The 22,402-nt window shown below is 46.5% G+C and overlaps 1 protein-coding gene across 9 annotated transcripts in view; it reads left to right on the forward strand.

Moving 5' to 3' along the window:
- The window catches only part of HPSE2 (heparanase 2 (inactive)), an 85,992-nt gene that overhangs the window by 17,080 nt on the left and 46,510 nt on the right, over positions 1 to 22,402 (forward strand). For 2 of the 9 annotated variants that reach the window (XM_025151816.3, XM_025151814.3), the window contains one exon: positions 776 to 937. The exons of the other annotated variants lie outside the window; for them this stretch is intronic. In XM_025151816.3, coding sequence (XP_025007584.2) covers positions 776 to 937 — 162 coding nt within the window. The remainder of the gene's footprint in view (positions 1 to 775; positions 938 to 22,402) is intronic. 9 annotated transcript variants of the gene reach the window in all.

Here is a 22,402-nt window from a genome sequence, read left to right on the forward strand (position 1 = left end):
CCTTGAAAGGAATGATTTGCGCTGCCCACCTCCTGTTTAAGGACTGGCCACTTCTTACTTGATCCTTGTTCCCCCACTGCTACTCGACCTTTGCATTTCTCCAGCGGGTGAGTTATTCTAGGAGAGGGAATATCATATTCTTATTCCACAATAGAACTTACAAAATGTTCATATGGAGAGAAAGCAATCATTAAGTAAGCTTCCTGTCTCCTGTATTGAATGTCAGGTGTTACAAGTTTAAAGAGACCCTCTCAGAGAGCTGTAAACCATGCTGACCCAGCTCCAGCAGTGAGCATACGCAGGGCAAGAGCAAGCCTTCTTCACCATCTTTGACAAGCAATGGTAGACAGAAGCCAAGGATCACTAGAATGGTATTTAGTCTTTTTCTCATTATTTAGTGTCAAATACACCAACAATAGGGTCATAACATAAATGTTGGGATACTTTTGCACTTTCCTGCCAGAGAGAGGTCATAATTTTAAGAGATTAGCTTCCATTGTAAGAGATCAGCATCCACCAGTGATGGATGGAAGGGGCGGTAGGTTGTGTGAGCCTATTCAAGGCAATGACGTGAGCTTTCAGTGGGAGAAAAGAAGACTTAAGCAGAGGAACCTCACTGGACAGGTAGATCCAAGGGGTTTTAACCCTTTTTTTGGGTTGCTCATGCTGAGTGATGGTTGTGTGGCTGTCGTGTTGGCTGGTTCTATCCAAGCGTCTGGTGACAATGAAAGCTGAGGTTTGGCCATCTCCCTTTTTTCTTTCCCTTTTGCTATAGACATTGTTCGCAGTGACATTGCCCTGGATAAGCAGAAAGGCTGTAAGATCGCCCAGCATCCTGACATAATGTTGGAGCTACAGAGGGAAAAGGCAGCTCAGATGCACTTGGTTTTGTTAAAGGAGCAGTTTTCAAACACATACAGCAACCTCACACTAACAGGTAAGGCTGCAAGACCAGCTCTGGAGTCAGGAACTGTGGCTAGTTCTTGCTAACTCACAGCTTCCCCTCTATGTGAATCAGCATCTCTGGCCGCCTCTACTTCCTACCGAGGTTATTGGGTGCTGGGAGGGAACGGATCTTGAGGAGATTGTGGTGGACTCACAGAGCCCCTGCAGCGGGCACTCCAGGTTTGGTGCCACTGGACAGAATGTTTCCCACAGTCTGATCTAAGCAGAATGCCACAGCATGTGAAGTGCTGTAGTGATCTCCTCGCTCACTGTTCACTTCGGTGGGGCTGCAGCAATTACTAAATTTGGAGTCCTTTAAGCTGCAGCTGATTTTTTTTTTTTTTTTCAGAGCATGCACTTTGTGTGAACCCAGTAAATATTAAAGAGCAAATATAAAGGGATAATGGCCCAGACAGAGCTGAGAGGATACTCTTTTTCTGGCAACTGTTTGTATTATCCAGGGAACAGAATCTCAAAGGATGGAGGAGACTGCCACATTTTGGATACACATTTAATGGTGCTTGTAAAGGACTGATGTCTGCAGGCAGGGAGTGGGCAGGAGGACGGGATCCCAGCAGCCAGCAGTGTCCTCTCATAGCTGTCCTTATCGCTACAGCTGGACGAGCCACAGACGATGAGAAGGAGGAAGAGGCCAATAAATCAAGTGCGATCCCCTTCCCCTCTCGCTGGGTCCCTTTCCTGCGGAAGGCAGGGAGGCATCCATCCCATCTTTACGGGAAGCAGGGCCCCACGCTGGCCCTGCAGCCAGGCTGGGAAAGGGGAACGGGTCCCACACAGCCCCAGTGCTACCACCCCAACCAACCACAAGCCATGACAGCAGGGAGCTCTGTCCCCTCTGGGGACATTGGCTTACGGCCCTCTCGGGGACCCTGCAGGGAAGGGTTGGCCACAGTAGGTCTGTCTGAGGGCTCGGCCCCATGGGCATCAGGGCCAGGAGTGTGGTTGAACCATACCATTCCTGAAAGCCCAGCATTTAAATGGGATCCTCAGAGCCATTTCTCATTCCCTGTAACGTAATCCACTTGGCTGTTTATTCCCAGTACAACTGCTGGAATCAACATTGTCAGCTTTTCCCCTGACAACTTGCTTACTTTCCACTAAACAAACTTCCCTTGAGAAGAGAAGCTGCTCTCCCCTATCCTCCTTCCCTCGCTGCTTCAAAGCCCTCGAGCATTGCTCGCATTTTTTGCAGAGCCCGTGGAGCAGAGGTGCTACCTGGTTATCAGCTCCGCTCTTACCCTTTCCAAGTGTGTTTACAGGAGGGTTCATAAGGGTTTAGCACCAGCTCTCCGGGAAGGAGAGAGCAATTTCATTGTCATATTACCCAAGGAACTATTTTAATGTCCTTTAACTCCCTCTGAATGTGTGCAGAGCAACTTCATAATTGTTATGAAGTTTAATCTTTTATTTCATAGACATCGTCTGAGAACATGGGCTCTAGACAGCTAAGCATAATATTTAACTGGAACTCTACTAACTTGTGTAAATATTTCCCTTCCCCGTGATGGATCTGGTGTTTGGGGTGGGCAGAGGGTTGTACATCTGTTGCAGAAGGGCATTCCTTACCTTCCAGATTCGATCAGGCAGAGTTTGCATGAGGACTTCTTTTTGTTCTGCACGTTTCTGTGCGATGCTGGAGGGAGTCCTCAATGGAAGGGCTGAGCATGCAGGGATGGATTGCCCGGGGATCCCCAAAAACAAGGGTTCTCCCCCAGAGGGATGTGCCCAGGAGCCCCTCGGTCTCATGGAGCTCATGCTCTGCTCTGTGCGGCTCTGCAGACCCGCTGCGGTGTAAGCCAGGATGCACTCAGCAGTTGCACGCAGTCCCCAATGTGCTCCCAGCCACCAGGCAGGCTGTGTGCCTGCACCGGGAGTTCAGCTGCTCCCAGCAGCAGGTACCTCCCAGGTAAGAGTGTCTTAAAATGCAATGTGTTTTCTGCGCTAAGACACAACTGAGACTGAGTGAAAGCAGGCAGGCTTTCTGGCTCTTGCTCCTCCAGGAACACATGTTGTGCTCTGGCTTAGGCCACTTCAATTCCTCTAGACAAGCATGAGCTCTCCTCTGCTCCTGTCTGCAGTTTTCTCTTGCATCTTGCATTTGTTTTCTGTATGTGATCTCTGCAGGCTTACGGCACCTGCCTCCCTGAGATGAGTGATAGCCTTTGATCTGTGACAGCGCCCTTTAAATGCTGTGTAACATTTTGAGGCTTATTAATCTTTGCTGCTTCCCAGTGCTGCTGGGAGATAGGTATCTCGTTTCGCATGTCAGCGTCTCCTGTGCTTGTGGGGCAGCTGCAATGGAGCAGGAGGGCACACAGAGTCGCCTGCCCTGTGGAAAGCACAGGTGGGATGGGGGAGAACGCTGGATCCTGCCCTAGGGCAGGGTGAGGCCACACACATTGGGTTCAGCACTGTTGTTAAGTAAATTCCATTAAGCCTAATGGAAGAGGGAATTGCTCAGGAGGTCAACAGACATAGGTGAGAAACTGTCCCCTCCTGCATGTGCATGAAGTGTTAAGTGTAACCGAGCTTCCCAAGATGCAAGGATGGACCATAAATAGTGCATTTGCCTTCAAGAGTTCCCATCCCGAGGAAACAAAACAGTACCCCCCTTCTCATTCCGAACAGCAGAAAAGCATCTCCTCTTTCTGCTCTGCCTTCTGCTTGTGGCTGCAAAGCAGATCACTTACTGCACCAGCAGTGCTGTGATGACAGCCTTTCAGGCCATCCTAGCACACCAGAAAGACAGAACAACTACAGGATGGGTGCTGGGAGCCCCTCAATCACCCTGTAGGACACAACCCCCCCAAAGGCAGGGATGGAGGAAAGGGCCCTTGTGTGTAGTACTCCCAGCCCCACTGAGAGACATAGGAAACTCGGACCAATGGGGGCTGCTGGGAAGAAAGGTGAGAGCTACAGGAGAGTGCCTTTCACCATCTGTTTCCAAATTGCAATCAAGTGTTTCACACTGGCATCCAATTAGTCCTATTAAGGCTGTTAGCTAACTCAAACTCTGCCATAAGAGAGGCTGTGAGCTGCATGGAAGGTTTTTCTTGGACAGAAGCGGTTTTGGGATGTCAGCAGATAAATAGAAACCCTTTTTAGGGTCAGTTGTAAGAGTGTGTAAGGTGATAGTGATGGAGTGGGGTGAGGATGTGTGCACCCGTTTTTCCTAAAGAAGAAATACAGAGTGTTTTGTGCAATGGTATGGATTAGAAGCAAGGGCAGCGTGTCTTCATGGAGCTTCACAAACAAGAAGCTGACTTTCAGAGGTATGATTTTCTTCTCTTTTCAATAATGGTGAGAATTTTCCTTGCTCTTTGGCAGGGAATCCTGTGGCTCAGATTGTGCACGTGGGATGTGTGTATTTCCTGCACTTGCAGACCTCCTGTGGTGGCCAGCAGTTCTGTGCATCTTGATGAATGCCGCTGTGCTGGGGGGTGGTGGTCCTGGAGAAGGATATGTCTGTAGGGCAGAGATCCTGGTACTGGTGGGGCATGCTTTGGGGCTGTCTTTGCAGGGTGTGGGCTGGATGTGGTTTTGTTGCACATGCAAGATGCTCGGCTCGTTTTGCTGGTGTTGCTCTAGGTGTATAGTTCTACCCCTATTTGTAACTAGGCTTTGATGAGGACTTGTAGGGCTGGAGTGGGGGCATCTTGTGAGACAGACTTAAGGTCAAGCTGTCTGCCTTCCTCCTCCATTGTAGATTATAATGTTATTCATGTTATCCACAGCATCACAAAGAATGAATCTGAAAAGGACCTCCAGAGGGCATCTTCTAGCCTTCTCCATGATAAGCCAGCTGTACCTGGGCCCTGCTTGGGGAGGGGTGGCTGGGGAGAGGCCGCCTTCCTGATCTGACCAGCTGGTGCAGTCAGAGTGCGCCTCTGGGGGCTCAGAACCTTCATCAGAGCTGACACAGGAGAAGCAGCGTTCAAAGCTAAATATGTATGGAAAACTACGTCCCTGGGTTCCTGACACTGATTGACACAGTGCGTTGAGGTACTGGTGGAGGAGTCGGGTCACTGCGAGGAGGATGGCAGTGTTGTTAGCCCCTGTGGGGAAGAGAGGGAGTATATAAATGCTGTGAAACACTGTGGGATTTTCCTGAGGAAGGATCAGGAAAACTGTAATATGCCATAAAAGTGCTATCTGCACTGAGCCTGTAGATAATGACCAGCAGAGCTGCAGAGTCCCTTTTTTGAGATGGTTTGCAGGTGTCTTCTGAGATGTCAGCATCTGAACTGTGGGGATGGTGCTGGCAAACACACGCTGTAAAAACATTCCCTTGTAACTAAGTGGTTCTGTGTCTTTATCAGCTGTTTATATGAGCTCATTCTGAAGCGAAGTGGATGTTTGTTTTTGCTACGTGGCTTTCTGAGGGCATTTGGCTGAAATACATTATGTCCCAGGGCACGTCTGTGTAAAGCCAGCAGGCTGCAGGAGCCCAGGGCTGGGCACCAGCACTGCACTGCTCTCTGGGACATCATCGTTAACAGACCTACACAGCATGGCTTTATCTTTGTTCTTACACCTCTTGCGATGGGGAGTCTATCCCTTGCTCAGCAGTCAGCCCTAGGGTGCAGCTATCACGGTGAGGCTGGGCTTTCTACAATCTCTTGGCTCGGTTTAAGCCCTTTACACCATGTCTTCTCCCTGCGGATGAGCAGAGCAGCTCACAGTGCTCCTTTCCTCCCTGCAGAAATCTTTTACATATTTGAGGCTTATTATTGTGTTTCCCCTAAGACTTTTGTGCTCCACACCAAACAACTGGCTTTCTTCTGCTCTCTCCTCATGGCCATGTTGTTTTCAAGTTGAATGACACGTGCGTGGTTGATTCTGCCTCTTGAGGTCCCTTTCAGCACTCTGCATTTTTTTTTTGTGGCTCTGTGTTTTGCTGGGTTCCCTTGGGCTCACCCAATTGGTCTGGGCTTCTTTGAAGCGCATTGCCTCAAAATGAGCCCAGTGTTGTAGCTGAAGAGCAGCAGGATTATTTCACGTGTCTTTGCGTGACACTCCTGCCTGCATACCCTCGTGCAGCCGTGGGCTTTATTGGCACGGTACTGCTTGTTCATGTCTGCATTTTTGTGTACGGTTTCCCAACCAGCTGTGCGTTCCCCGTATGGAATTTCATCTAGACTCTATTTCCCTAATTTGCTAATTAAGATGTTCTACAGAACTCAAGCTGAAACCTTGCGAAAGTAAAGGTATATAACATCTGTTGCCCCTATCTCACATATGAGACCCTTTTGCTATGTCAAAGGGAAAGCAGGTTGGCTTCATGTGATGTGCCTATTGCTTCCAGCCCTCCCTTGCAGATGGACTGTTTAATTTGTTTCAACATTTTTTTTCCAGGAATTGAAGTTATGTCGACTGGCCTGCAATTTCCTTGATTTTTCAACCTGTTGAACACAGCCACTATATCTGCCCTTTCCCAGTCTTCTGAAACCTCATTTGTCTGCCAGAAATTCTTAGAGATAGTTGCTGATGGGCCGTGGGCCCATTCAGAGACATCAAACTTAAATAATCTTTGTTCTGCTCTTACACTACGATAACTCAGTCTTACCCTGCTGCTTTTAACTGTGTGGTCTTGGTTATCCTTTTTCACAAAGTCCGAACCAACAAATGCGTGGAAACATTTCAGCTCTGGCTCTGCGTGCAGCTCTGCAAGCTGTTGGCTCTCGTGAAATACCTTTCTCGTGTCCCGATTTATACCTCCTTGCTTCCTGAGACAGCTGCAAACCAACCCCCGGGGATGGCCGCCTTCTCTTACCCTAATTAGCAGTTTTACAACTCATTGTGTGCTGACGGGCGTGTGTGTGTGAGAGAGGTCAGGGAGGGGAATCTCTTTCTCAGGTGACGCTCTCTAGTTTGTTAAGCAACACTTTGGCTTTCTCATTATCTGATTTGGCCATTTCTTTTGTAACTGTGGGGAATACGGCTTCTTACGGCGAATTTAGAATTTATTAAATTCGATTTACCGTCCTATTTAATGAGTCTCATAAGGGAAAATATTTTATAAACTGTGTATCTTAGAATCAACAATTATATGTACGTTATAACATGTAATGTCATTACCAGAACCAGCCAGCTCTGGGTGCTGTGTAGAGAATAAAGAAAACCCATAAACCTAACAGAAAACAGATTGCGGTGGGAGGGGGAGGGCTGACACGCACTCACGGCTTCGGGAGGGCTCGTGGCATTCAGTGGCATAAACCCATCAATTAACCTTTTCTCCCCACGTAGGAGGTGACGAACTCTCTGGTCTGCCTCTTCCCACTAATGGAGTTATCAAATGTCTCCTCGTTGCCGCTCAGGAGCCTCGCTGTGCGTGGTTTCTCTGAGTGCTTGGCTCTCTCCCGGCACTCGTCTGTACCAGCCTGGTGGAGCTCCCACCTCTTCGTGTGCCGCAAGTCGTTTAGTCTGCAATTTGATCGGAACCAACCCCAAGGAGCCTCCTTTCCTGTCCCTTTCCCGTCTCCTCTCTCCGTTTTTTTTCCTCCATGCGTTCCAGGAACTCAAAGCAAGGCTGTGTCTGATGTCTTCCTTCCCCAGCCAATGTGTGGGCAGCTAAAGGTCCCTAATTACAAGTGGGTTCTAATCTTCCTGATCCCATAGCCCAGAGCAGAACTACCGTTGTAGCTCTGCCTGTCTCGTGGCCTTGCTGGACAGACTTCGATCCTGCCGATACGAGCTTTGTATTGTTCTCCCATACGTGTATTATCTTGCACTTGGCTGCATTAAGGCACGCACTGTTGGCCCGTGGCCATGCGGCCATACAAATCAGATCACAGGGTAAGAGCGCTCTGTTTTCTCTGTTATTTACTAACCTGCTTGTGCTGTCTGCCTCAGAGGACTTTGTTTATCTAAATGATAAAATACCAAGTCGTGAGACTGGAAGCAGGCTATCAGTGTTTTTGTCGTGTTGGACGCTCTTCTCCATCTAGTTATGCCAAATTATTCTTACTAATGCAAGTTCTTAAATCAAGTCGTAACACCAGTTAGATGGGACTTGATTCTATATGACACGTGTTGGCTGGTAATTAGCTGAAACATGAATATGATGAATTATTGCTGGCCTGTCATATTAGCTTTTAATTGCTTAGTGTGGGTCTGATGCCAGGCTGCCTGCCTGCAACTCCCCGGGTCAGACAGACCTGCTAAGCACCGGTGTGGGGTTAGCATTCTCCTACCCTTCTAGAATTACTTGGCATTCCAAGATTTATTAAAAATTAGTGTCAACAGGTCAGAGATCCCATTACTGCACTCAGAGGTGCAAATTATCTGGGATGGGTGACTTACCAGTGCTTATCTGAAGCAGATGTTGTTTAACACAACTCTGGGTTATTAATAAACTCAAGTACATCATTGTCTTATTAGTTCATCATCATATCTTTTTCCCTAAAACAAAGTGCATATACGTTGGTCACTCCAAAACTAATGCCTCCCAACTCCAGAAGCTGTGGATTATTTTTTTCCCCCTTCATATCTTTATAAGTTTTTTGACTCTTTTGAATTCCCAATTGGTCGATGTATTTTCAGCTTTATGGTTGTGGCTTCATCTGTTTGCTCTTTTTACTGTCTATACCACTGCATGGTTTCCATTCAGAATTCCCTGCACTCATGGTGCTGGAATACATTTCTTTTGGCAATCTAGAACACTTAAATAGTTGTTTGTTTGGTATTTTTGACCCAGTCATTTACTTTACATTTTTTTCTCAGCCTGGAGAAGCTGAAGCACCTGGTGTGTGTATTTCTGGCTGGGACTGCATTCTGTTTGCCCAGCTTCACCAGTTTTTCTCCAGCACGCATTTGGAGACACGTGTCTATATGGACAGACTGTGTGTGGCTCATCCTCTGTAATTTAAAAAAGCATTTCCTAGCAAACAATGACTTAGCAACAAATGGCTCTGCAGTCAGAGGATCACCAGGTTCAGCCACCATCCCGGCATATTTTCTCCTTGTGAAAAATAGCAGAACTTGTATTTATGTGCTGCTGGAAAGCTCGCAGCCGGGAATTAGGGCTGCGTGGCTGTGGGGCGGTTGCCTCCTCTGGGCTCTACAGGATGCATCTGATGGCCCTGTGCTCTGCGGCTGTGCTGGGTCATGGGGAAAACAGGAGAGGGGAGCGGGGCTCCTGCCTGCGCTGCTCGGCAGGGGCACTGCCTGCTGGTGGGAACGCGCCTGGATCCCAGGCTCTGCTCTCCGGCTGCTCGCGCTAACCCTTTTTCCATCTGTCTGCTCACTCGTTATTTACTGCTTGCTCTTGCCTCTCTTCATTAGCAGCTCCTGACGCTGCTGGCTCGGGATGGGGCAGCCTCATGGGGGTCGGGAGGGATGCATTCTCTGCCTGTGTTCTTCTTTGTGGGGACAGCAGCCTGTGGCACGCATTGCTAATTGAATTCTATAATGCTTTTCTAAGCTGAGGAAAGGATCAAAATCCTGGAAATGAGAGGATCTCAGAGTCCTGCAGCAGGGACGGGTATGCTGGGGGTAGGAGACGTGTGTGGAAACTCATGGTTGAGCAGGGTGGGAGAAGAGCAAGGCTGCAAGGTGTTCAGACAGAACCTCAGGTCCCTTTTTCCCCTCATTAACTTCTATACTGGGTCACTCTGCCAAGAGACACAATCATTGACTTTCTTGAAGAAATGAGAGACTCCATAACACTGAGGTGTTTTTTTAATCGAGAAGGTGGCAAAAACAGAGGTTTTTGTAAGAGAAACTGAAGCCAATTCAACTATAATTCTATTCACTAATTAGGGTGGCCCTAGAAGTGGGGCTGAGACTCACAGTCCTTTTTCCTTCTCTTTGCTGGGGCACTCCAAGAGCCGGATCACCTGGGGAAAGCATGTTTAAGAAATACCAGATGGTCTCTGCGATGCTCCAGCTGTGGACAATCACTCCCAGCCAGGCAATCTGCCTTGCTGTCGAAGCCCTCTAAAACTGTGCTGCCCATTTGTCATGCTTCTCCAATTGCAGCGCTCTGGATAGCTTCTTTTTTTTTCTTGTCTGGCTCTTCCTTTCCAGTTTTTATCACCCACCCCCTCCATGAGCTAATGTAGTAACATCCCTTCATTGGCTATAAATCCATTGAAGAGCCATATATAAAATATTACTTTGTTAGGGAAGATTGGGAAACATCTGTTTTTTTACCCATAAGAGTCAGTCTCTACTTGTCTCGTATGACGATGTGACTATTTATATATTTGCAAAGTAAAAAGAAAGAGAAAGATGGGAATCCTAGGGAAAAAAAAAACTTGAGTGGAGCCTCTAAGTGGAGGAAACCGATTCAGCTCTGGGATTAGCTGGGAGGCTAATAGGAGGGGAAAAAAAGTGGAGAGGACACAGTCCAATAAGTTGTTTAGATGTCTGACAAAGTAACTGTTGTACCAAATGCAGAAGGTCCTTCTAGAAGCCTTTTGATGTTGTATAACTGTTCCTTGGCATTCTCTGGCGCGCACACACCCACAGCCTTTCTGGGTGGGTGAGCCTTAATATGCTGTTTAATACGTAGAAAAGGAATCTGGGCACGGTGACAGTCCTTAGTTCAGCAGGAGGCTGTAACCATGGGTGTGTATGTCTGTAGCTGCAGAAGTGGGAATTGTACCTCTGGAGGCTTTGCATTTAGATGAGCATACCAGGGTGTGGGCTGCTCCTTCCTGACCTTGGCACTACTGCCTGGCAGAGCAGCCCTCTTCTGCGCACCTATTTGGGCTGTTCTAGGATTCTGTTTTTGGGTGATCCTGTGTGGAGCCAGGAGATAGACATGAAGATCCCTGAGTGGGTCCCTTTCATGGAATCACAGAATGGATTGGGTTGAAAGGGACCTCGAAGATCATACTTTCACCTTGGGATGTTCCATGATTCTGCATGTATGGTGTGACTCTACTTATATGGCACTTAACTGATGTTGAGGATACTGCTGCCTGTGAGCATACACGTGGGGAAGGCTGGCCCCAGGTTCTCCAAATGTAGTGGTGCTGTGAAAGAAGGGTGCTGGGATGCATCATGCCTACTTGGCAGCAGACTGTGAGGTTTGGTGTACAGCACCTCATGGAGATGCTGTCCCAAGCAACCGAACAGTCACGGGGCAATCTGTGTTCGTGCTGCTGTTTTAAAATGGAAAGGTATGAAATAGACATCACTGCTCTAACACCTGCTGCGTCTTTGCGCTCTCTGTGCCAAAGCCTTCAATTATCTCGTATTTTGTGTCAGCAGCCTGGTGGGAAAGCTGCTGCCTGCCTCCTGATCTCCTGCGGTTAACAAGCTCCAAGTCTGGGAGTGGCACCTGAGTCTTACAGATGTCCGCATGCTTTGATACTAGATGTGAATTTGGGCTTACAAGACCGAAGGGTACAGGCTCTATCTGTGAGGTGGAAGTGGCTGAAAAAAGAGTTGGGGATCGGATGTGGATAATGAAAAAGGAGCTGCTTCCAACTGCTGGGTGGGCAGGAGCAGAGCAGTAGCTGTGAGTTCAGGCTCTGTTCCTCCCTGTGCCCAAAGGGAGCCCTGGAAGAGATGGTGGGAAGCCTTAATTCTGGAGATGGCTTGGGTGAGGGTGGTGTTAGGCACTACATCCAGTTCTCCCGTTCATTTTACGGAAGAAAAGATGCTGTCGAGCCAGAAAGTATTCAGAAAAGAGCAATAAATGTGACTAAATCCTGGAAATACAGAGTTATAGGCAAGATTCTGGTAAGATTCGTCTGTTTATTTTGTCCAAGGGAAAATTAAAAGTAACTTGATCAGAGTGTGTGCAAGTACCAACGAGGGGAAGAACAAGCTCACAGCAAATAGCATGAAATGTTAGCAAGGAAAGGCACAAAGAGAACCTATGATTTAAAATCCAACAAAGGACAGCCCTGGGCTAATATTGTGCAGATTTATAATGCTGAAAATAAATGTTGGAAAGCTTTTACCTGGGTACGAGGTGAATTAACAATCAGTCACCCTTGAATTAAGGTTTTTGCTGAAACTGTTTCAGATGGAAGTTATGGATTTGGTGTGGCAGTTATTAGGTAGGTCCTCTAACCTCTATCAAGCAGGAGGCAAAACTACGTTATATTAATGGCATTTTCTATCCTTATAATCTGAACCAACGTGTAACATGAATGTGCCAGCTAAAGAAGGGCTGATCACAGCAATATGTTGCTCCTTGAAACCCAGTGAAACTCATTAGCCTTTGCTCATAATTTGGTCAAATGGACCCTTCACCCCGGGGGGAGATCAGACCATGGGTTTGTCCTGGCTAAGCCGTGGTGACCCCCTGAGATGGGCTGAGCAGCGTGTAGTTTTCATCCTGCCATCATGTCCTTCCCCAAAATGAGATCCAGAGACCAACCAGCTGCAATGCAAGGACTTCCCAGGAGGGACGTGTGTTCGATACAGTAGTCTTTATTTTCCTCCTTTATTTTAAAGCTTGTTCATTCTCTAGGAAAAGATTTAGCAGATATTTCATTCAGCAAATGTGGTAGAGCTACTTCTGAAATCTGGTGTCCAGAAGTCCATTTAAGCTCTTGCTGTATATAAATTCCCGGATCTCGGGTTTTGTCACAGAAATCTTCGTTTGATAGAACGCCACAAATCCAAGTTTCAGAAATTATCCTCTTGAGCCATCTCCGTGGTGTTTGGCACCACGACAAGCCATTAGTCAATCCTGAAATAGTCATCAAGCAGAGAAACAGCTTATTTTATATACTGTTTCTTAGAGAGTTAAATATTTCCACATATTCAGGCTCTGATTGGAGTCTTGAATCCTTTCCAAATGTTCAACCTGTAAAGATATTTGAGAAGCCCCGGACTTCGACTCTTTCCAAAAAATGATAGATTTCACTTGAATTTTCACAAATGGAAAACCACAACTCCCCATAGCTGCAAAGAAGCAGCTGTCATACCAGGCATGGGCTATGAGAAAACACTTTCTAAAAGCTTCAGGGACTTCCCATTATCTGGAATTTTTTTAGTGCTCTTAAAATTTGTGAAGAAAATAATGTGCTTTTTTTTTTCTTTCATGCAGAGCGTTGCCTCAGATAATCGGCTGCACCTGTTTGGAAGCAGCACTTTGCCTTGTTCCTTATGCAGGCTGTTGTGCATGTTTTTGTTAATTTTTCCTAGAAACCCAAGTGTCAACAGATCGGACAGTGCACAGAGTCACTAATTGTTTCTGAAGCCCTTTGCAGTGGGAAGTCTGCAGTTTTCCAGTACAGAAACGAGGACAGATTTAGGCAATAGTAGCGGGCTTGCAACAGGAAGGGTAAATCTTGGGGGATATTCAGCACAGATAGGTGAGATGGGAATTTGGGAAGTGAGGGGTTAAGTCACGGTGATGTCAGTTGTTGTTCTGCATCTTAAAACAATAGCGCTAGGATAATTCTGATGTTGGGTCTCCTGCTTTTATTGACTGATTAGTTGCCAAAACATGTGTGCGTTGTTCCAGATTAGTAAATGATTCCTATTTATAGGACAGGTGTCTTCTGATGTCCCGAGTTCAGTCTGTTCTTTAATCCCAGATCCTGTTTCTGATCTGTTTAATAATGTGTGACAGAAGATGACAGGAACCTTGCAGACCAAATGGGGCTGGGAACGTTTTGAGCTGAGCTCTGCCCAGCAGAGAGGGCTGCTTGTTGCACAGGGTATCTTTTCGTAAGGGATTTGCCCTTCTAAATGTGCTATCCACATTGTAGTTTGACCTGTTTACACGCAGCCCAAGTGCTGCTGACCAAGCTAGCCTCTTCCAGCGCCGACTTGAGGAAAATATAGTACTTTCTTGCACATCTCTCCTAATGTTCATGGGAAAAAGTGTTCTTTCTGTAGTTAGAGAGTGCCTTTTGCAAACATCAGTAAAATGTGGCTTGAGGGGACAACGAGGAGTTCTGAGCATGCAGAAGGGCGATGCTTTCATAGGTGTGGGGTGGAGAAGGGCACGGATGCATTGCTGGGAGCAGCCACATATCCAAACTTGGCTGTGCAGATGAAACCTCGTGTTTCCACCAGCATCTACATGAAATAGGCTTAGGCTACACATTTGCACTGATTGAGGGGTTGGATCATTTACAATGATGTGACTGCCAAAATGACTGTGGCTTGTAAGGAGCGGCTTGCTGGTGCTGAGGATACTGTCACGCCAAGAGAAGAACTGGGTCTGGGAGGGGACAGGAGGGGTCCATGAGAACAGAATAGGAGTTTGACTCCTCTTCAAGCTGTTCTGTAGTCCTCTTGACCGCCTGGTGTGAGATATTAGATTTGTTATTTCTGGGAGTCCTTTGGGGCTGGGAATAACTCCTTCCTCTGTGTGAAGACAGCCCAGAGTTTGTCCCCAAGTGGTGTTGAGCACTGGTCCTTCCCAGGTAGGAGGCAGGAGAAGAGGCTGCTGTGCCACTCTGAGATGCCACTGACCTTCCCTACCATCCACATCTCCTGAGATAGTCTGGTGCTCATGTGACCATCTGTCCTCTTGTCCAAACAGATTACATGGTTTCAAGTGTCTATGGGTCTTAAAGTATGTGTGTTGCGTGTACAGAGACTCTGGGCTGCCACACGTCTGGGAAGTCCAGATGTGTCCCCATATGTGGGAGTCCTGACTGGCTGCCAAACATCTGGAAATGGAAGGAATGCCCACATACATGCGTTCCTGGGCTTGGACCCTCTTGGGGAGTGTTGGATGGACCAACTGTGCATGTGCTATACAATTGCTCCTAGTGCACCTGAAGGAAATGCAAGATCTCAGAGAGGAGTTGACCCATGTGTGTCCAAGCCCAGTACATCCCAAAAGGGATTAGGTTTGCTGCTCTATGCAGACATGCATATTTGAGAAATCCCAAGCAGTCTGTGCAAGTCCTTCACGTTCCCTTCTGAAGTTTGTGTGTTCAATCAGGATCAGCAGGAAGGCACTCTCTGTCATGGCTTCTCAGGATCAGGATCTCAGTCTTTAGCAACAGACTGGAAATGGGGAGAAGGCTGAACAGCTTTCTCTCGTAGATGTGAGCAAATCCGTTGTTTTTCCTTGTTGTGCTTTCCTCTGCTGGGTGATGTCCCTTGGCTCCCCAGGCCATGGCTGGGGCACGAGCTGCCAGTTACCGGAGCTGCCCTTCTGGGGTTCCCTTGTCCACCCACAGAACAGATTTGTTTTGGCATTCGCTCTCGTGTGCATGCTCTCCCTGGTGAATTCCAGGCTGCCTTGGTGAGAGCTGCTTCGCTTGTCATTTAATTATCTCACCTCTGAACCAGGACCCTGCTGCTTCCCTTGCTGCCTCGGCAGTATCTCATTTGTCTTTATTCCTTTATTTAGCTTTTCCTACATTTTTTGTACATTCTGTAGATTCTCCTGCATTCTGAGTGTCTTATGTTTTCATGCCTCCTTTTATCTCTCTATTCATCTATCCCAGTATAGACAACAGAAATGCTAAGTCCACATAATCTGTAGAAAGCATGAACCGGCTTGTTAGACATTTTCCAAACATTACACTTCATGGAAATATTTTCCTGTAAGATGTAGAAATGAACCAGCTGTCTCTCCTGGGCTGTTCCTGTGCAGGCTCTCTTGCTCTCTGAATTTATGGCACCATCCCTTGGACAAGTGACCAATGGCCAACTTCAGGCAGCTGTATTTATGATGTGCTGGGTGCTGGTGAGGACGATGGTGTGTTTATGTGAGTTGGTCTGTGCTGTGTGATTAACGTACCATGAGAGATCTGCAGTAATGTTTCCAGAGCTGGAAGTGTTTTGGCAATACAATTGTCACTAGGAAATGTGGTGCAGGTCATGGCTGAGGGCTCAGTGCAGTGTGTCTCCACCCAAAACCCCACGTGGGTATGATCCGGATGCCCTCTCCCAGTGTAATTGCTTATTCTGTGCCATGTATCATTTCAGCGCTGTGCTGAGGATGTACTGGTTGCTGAGGGGAATTATTTCTTGATTATTGTTGGCTTTTTTTTTGAAGTTTAATGTATCAGTGGAGTTTTCTGAGCTGGGAAGGTGGGTCAGGAGAAACAAAACAAAAACATAGCTAACACAGTAAAAATGCTTGGGATGCAGCAAGCAGTCCTTATCCCACAGTCTCTGTGTGGAAGAGGTGGAAGCCAGGCTCTTTGAATGGAAATGTGAGCATCAGTGTTGGTGTGAGCTGGTGGACAATGGGATCCTGAGCAGGGGATGGAAGAGGTGAGAAACAGTGTACTTGTGCTATCATTGCCATAGTGAGCAACTGGAGAAGGAGTAGAAGGACCAGAAACTGAAGATTGATGTCCCTCCAGTGTTTTACTGGAAATGAGTGAGCAGATACTTGTAGATTGTATTCCAAGCTTAGGTTATGTCTTCAGAGCATGTTCTGGTAGAGGATTTCTGGCTACAGCCCATCCTCAACCTGAAAGACCAGGTGATACTAGAGGGGGAAAAAAGCAGCAAATCATCTAAATTCCAGGCACTTGATGGATGCACAGCCAACAACCTACCTTCTTACAGCTCTTCTCTGCACTGGAGTCCCTTGGATACTTAAGGTGTAAGGAAATGAAGGATGTGATGGAATGCCCCGTCTCTGGAGACTCTCAAGGTCAGCCTGGATGGGGCTCTGAGCACCTGATGGAGCCGTAGGTGTTGCTGTTCATCGCGGGGGAGTTGGACCAGATGGCCTTTTAGGGTCCCTTCCAACTCAACCGATTCTGTGATGCTGGAGATGCGGCACCCTATTCAACTTAGAAGTCCTGTAGTTCAGCACAGCCCAGATGCGTGGGTTGCAGGGCTGGTCTGATCAGGAAATGTGGCTATTTATGTGTTCCCGCAAAGAAGTGACCCCAAGTAAGGACAGATTTCATGTTGGGGTTGAAAGTGGGTCACAGACATCATATTTCTCCTTTCTTACACTTGCATCCACGTTACTAGGTTTCAACAATACCGCCGTCAGCTATTACTTAAAAAGGTTTTTCAGAACTTCCCTGGTCTTGAACTCATTTTTTTTGAATGAGGAGGAAAAAAAAATTGAAGAGAAATGTCTCCGTATGTGGCTAATCTTCAATGAATATTTTGCCATTGATATTCTGGAGTAATTAGAGATTACTCACTTCTGATTATATGCTTCCAATTTAGCAAAAGGAAAAGCACTCCTTAGTGCATCTGTTTTGTGAGATTTGTGACTTGACTTATCTGTGTTGGTATCAGAAACATCACATGTGGCACTGTCTTCATGACTCTCTTGCAATTTCCTGTATTGCCTACAGTCTCTTTGTAAAGGGAAAGTGTCTTCAACTGCTGGAGATGCTTATGAAAGAGCTAAATTAATCTTTACTCCTGGGCTTTGCAAAATAGGTTAAACCAACATGCAGCCCTCATGGATGTTATAAGCTCAGACATGCTCACAGTGAGGCTACTGAATTAAGAAATAACCACTGTTTACTGTTTCAGCAGCTTATTGTAATTATCTCTTTATTTTCTGTGCACTTTCTGCCAGGCAGAGATTATCAGAAAATTTAAAATGATTTTAATACTGCAATGTCTGCATTGCTGTTTGTGCGAAGCCCAAAGCTTCATTGGGAGCCAAATAATGTGAATGGAGAGCAGAACTTGAGAATATATAATACAAAGCATGTTAACGTGTTGGAAACTTGGGCACAAGAGTTGTTCTTTGATACATGGAGCCAACCCCTGTTTCCACTACAGTCAGCAAACGTTTATTTGTTCCCCAATGCGTAGTCTGGTATGACTAATGAATTTAGAGTGTTCTGAAAATGTTGGCTTCATTGGACGCTTCAATACATGCAGATACTTGTGCTTTAAATCTTGATACTAAACTATAACCTCACAATTTTCAATATACCACACCCACGGAGGGACTCCCACAGGTTGGGAATTGGATTAGGTGGCCCTTGTTAGGTCCCTTTGAGCTTCTGCTATTGGGGGTCAGCCTTTTCTCTTGAGTAACAATGGTAGGATGAGAGGGAATGGTCTGAAGTTGTGCCAGTGGAGGTTCAGGTTGGATATTAGGAAAAACTCCTCAGAAAGAGCAATGAAGCTCTGGAACAAACTGCCCAGGGAGGTGATGGGTCTGCTGTCCCTGGAAGTGTTCCAGAAACATGGAGATGTGACATGGGTTGGTGGAGATGGGTTGATGATTGGACTATAGATGATCTTAGTGGCCTTTTTCAGCCTTAATGGTTTTATGGTTCTACTCCTGTGTCTGATGGCACGGTGACCCTGAGCTGTGTGATCTGGTGCTGCTGCACTGAGACAACCGAGAAGTACTGGGTGAAAAGTCAAGAACTCGTGCAGCCCTGGAAAGAAAAATGTGTGCAGAGAGGCTTTGTGCTTTGTCCACAGCTCTCCCTTTGCAGCAAAACAGGATGAGCTGGTGGTGAGCCTGGAGGAGCTGAGGAGCCAGAGGGCTGTGCAGATGTGCTGATGCTCCACAGCTATACCTTGGTGAAGATGTGGCAGATCTCCATTTGCACTGCATAACAGGAAGCACAGAGGTGAGGGAGGTGTACTCACAGTGCAGGAGCAGAGTAAGTTTGAGATGTCTGGAGCGTTTCTGCAGGGGCCGGAGACTGACATAGCCCAGCTCCTGGTGGGCAAAATCCCCCCAAGGAGTATCAGGCTGCAGCCACCTGCACGGAGGCAGTTGTTTGGGTTAGAGTCCTTGCATGTGCTGAGCAGCGCAGGTGCTCAGCCCCTCCTGCAGTGCTCAGTGCAGTGTGGTCTTCCTCAGCACAGCTAAACAGTGTGGGCTTCTATAAATGTCATTGGAATGCACTCTGGCTCTGTGTGACCTTCCCCCTCTGCTTCATGTCTTCTCATTAATCCATTAGGTGAATAACGCCGTTTTGGGAACAGAGAAAATATAGAAGTTGCACAATGAAATGCATTTTAATGCTCAAACAACTTTTTCTTAATATGAAAACAATCGCTTGCCATTCATTTCTCATGTCCCGTGGAGTATTTGCAGGCCAGCATTGGAACCAGACCGGTAATTTGGTCCTCCTTAATTTTGGCACCTGTAGCTATTTTAGAACGGCAGCCTGTTTGCTGTGGCTTTACTGCTCTGTAACTCAATACCCTTTCAGGACCTTAATGCTGCCATTAGCAGAAAATTGGCCTCTATTCTGAATAAAACTCCTTATTACATTTGTTTGTTTAATTTTTATTAGAGGAGAGTTACCCAACAAGCACGAGGGATGCATTTCTTTGAAGGTGCAGGGCAGGGCTGGGAGTCCCTCTGGGAGCAGGAAGGTCTGACTTGTTGCCGTAAAACAGCAACATAGACCCTGCACTAAGCAAATGCTCTGCTGATGTCTGTGAGCATTATGATGGTATGCAATCACACAATTAAAAACTATTGGCTTGGCAGGACCTTGGCTCAGTCCTTGCACAGAATAAGACAGAGGCCTGCGAAAAGAGAGGGGAATGTTTATGTGGAATTCAGGCACTGGAGAGGGATGTGGGAGAACTGGATCCCAACCCGGGTGCTGTCATGGGTTGCTGTGATGCTGGGCAGAGCTCATCCCCATGTAGACAGTGGGCAATGAGCTGAGCCATCAGCGGCTCTTGCATATCTCCACTCCAACTGAAAACCTGGTTAGTGTGGGTTATTTATCTAAAATATGTATCTGAGTAAACATGGGTGCACAACCGTATGGAAAGGATGTCAACCTCTTATCAAGGTTTTATCCCAGATTATTTCCTTCTGTATCCACCACCAAGTCTGCCTGTTCTGACGCTGGAGCTCCCGAGCTTTAAGGGCTCTCTGTGTCCAATTAAACAGTAGCGTATCTCTCAAATATTAACACATTAAAAGCAATATAGTTCCAGCAAAGAAATCTGATCCTAATTGGCCCTGGAATATTTTATTTTCCAAGCTGAGCTGTGAGCCGTTAAGCTTCCCTTTTTAAGACTAAGCAAACATTGCGTTCTTAGGGGAAAGTCAGCCTAAGGAATGGGAGAAAGCAGACTTAGCCTATACCTGTCAATCTTTCATTTTTCAGTGTTTTGCCCAGAAACAAGCTGGGGAACTAATTGAGTTCTATCCCATTCTGTCTCTTTTTCTCTTAACATAGGGGCTCAAATTAAAACAAAGATAAAATTCCAGGGGAAGCTGGCATTAATCAGGGTTTGGATTAAATTAAATTAAGTGCTTTTTATTGAACTCAGCAGTATTAGTTATTAAAACCAGAAGGCCTTTCCCAACTAGTGTAAAAAAGCAAACAATGACTCATACTGTGGCATAGATTTTATTGGGAAATTAAAGTGCTCATTTTCTCTTATTCTTTCCTCCTTCTTTTTTTTTTTCCCTAACATCAGACAAGCACATGTAAACAAGAGCTGGGAGCAGTGGGCTTGCTGAGCCCCTGCATGTGCTGGGTGCTGGCACTGAGGTAGTAGTGGCAAAATCATCCATGATAGAGTGGTTGGGTTGGGAGGGACTTCAGAGCTCATCCAGTTCCAATCCCCTGCAGAGGGCTGGGCTGCCAACCCCTACATCAGGCACTAGGTCAGGGCGCCATCCAACCTGGCCTTGAACGCCTCCAGGGATGGGGCACCCAGGAGCATGGGGTTGGTGTGTGGGCAGGGCACAGCTTAGGAAAAAACACTCTATAGAGTATGTGGATAATCCAGTCTGCACGTAGCTGTTCTTGACATAGGGTTGTGTCCCAGGAGAAGGAGCACAGCCAGCACAATCCTTGTTTCTCAAGAAGGGAGGGCTGTGTAATTACAGACTGGTTGTTTTGACTTTGATAATGAGGAAGATGCTAGAGGAAATTATGAACTAATTTAAAAGCCCTTTGAGGATAAGATGACAAGAAACATCAGTCTAACCTAGACCAGTCAAGAGAATATTTGTTTTCTCTGCTGACATCCATTGATCTAGGGAGGTAATAGTAGTGGTGATATATTTCAACTGTGAGGCGGTATTTATCTCATAAGCTGTTTGGATGAAATTGCTACAAAGTGGATGAAAAAAACATATTCCAAGAATAAGTACAGTTAGCTTTCTGTCAAAGTGGGAAGAAAAATTGTGTAGGAAGCCTGAAGAGCCCAACCCAGTATTGTTCGAAGGTTCCATTCCAGAGTTATTTTGTTCGTTCTGTTCAGCTGTAGTTTAGAGGGGTTTCCAACAAGCATGCCTCCCATGGTTCCTGGTGGTGTGTGCAAAAGGTTTAACAAAGGCAGCTGAGAAGGGCAGGCAGTGGGTGAGTGTTCCCACTGCATGGGGTCTGTGTGGGATGCTGCATTTCTGGCATGGACCATGCTGGGGAGATGTCTTCCTTCTCCAGCACTGAGATTGGGCTGAAAAAAGCAGATTTTCCTTTGGGCTTTGGCAGGCTGGTGGCCAGCGACTCCAGTATGGTGGCCAACTCCAGTACGAATTTCCTTTAGCTAGGCAGGATCGAGATGGGAGCCTTGCTATGCTTTGCTATCGAGAGAATGTACAGCCAAAAGCCATCTTTGTGTATCTGCTTGCACCATGGTGCTGTGTGTCCCACGTGTGTACATCAAGGAGGAAAATGTTTAAGTATCCTCGCCGTGCAAGAGCGAGGGGCACCTTATGTCTGGATTTCGTTTGAGGGAATTAAGGGCTGATCCTTCACTGGAATATGAATCAGAACTGATTTAGTCTGTGTTAACTAAAAGAGGGTGTGTGGTGCGCATAGGCTGGAGTTCAGTCTAATGTGGAAAAGTTTGATCCAGAGCTCTGGTTAGTTTAACGCTTGACTGTTCTACTTATTTTAGTTCTGATTCAAAGCTCGGTGTTCCTTCTTGCAGACGGTTGTTTGCATTAGCAAAGGACATGTGCAACCAGAGAAGGACTTTCGTGCAGAGATTTGCAAGTTCAGAATGAATTGGATGTTGGGTTCTGATGTTGGGTCTCTGTGCTGTGAGGGGGACTGGAGGTTTCCCTTCACCCTGCTGCAGTGATGGGGGTGGGAATTAATATCCTGCAACATCACATCAAATCCCCCAGATGCATTCATAGCACCAGGCTGGTAATCCAGAGTTTGACAAGCTCTTCAAGTCCTAATATACATCAGATATTTTACATGCTTCAGTAAGTCTATTGTGCTATATTAAATAGATGTTCAGGAAAACTGCTCTGATTAGTTTCAGTACCTTTTGATACACTAAATAAACACGGAGTGAATAGGAATATCTGTATCAAAGCAAGCATTTTCAGAACAGTTCAAAGAAATACAATTGAACTCCTTTAATATCTCCTTCAGTGGGAAACCTCCCTCATTGCAGCCGTTCTTGGCTTCTATGGTCAGAAGGCACTAACAAAAATCTTGTCTGCCTTGCATAATACAGCAAACAAAATTTCTTATTCGGAAATTCCTTCTTAAAACTGCCAACTCCAGGTTGAACCGGAGCAGATTTGAATAAAACTCTCTATTTTTTTTTTGCCTTAAAAAGATAACGTGATGGAGAATCCTCCGCAGCGTAGATAAATTGTTTCAAT

This window comes from Gallus gallus, chromosome 6 (assembly GCF_016699485.2).
Source record: "Gallus gallus isolate bGalGal1 chromosome 6, bGalGal1.mat.broiler.GRCg7b, whole genome shotgun sequence".
Lineage (NCBI taxonomy): Eukaryota > Metazoa > Chordata > Aves > Galliformes > Phasianidae > Gallus > Gallus gallus.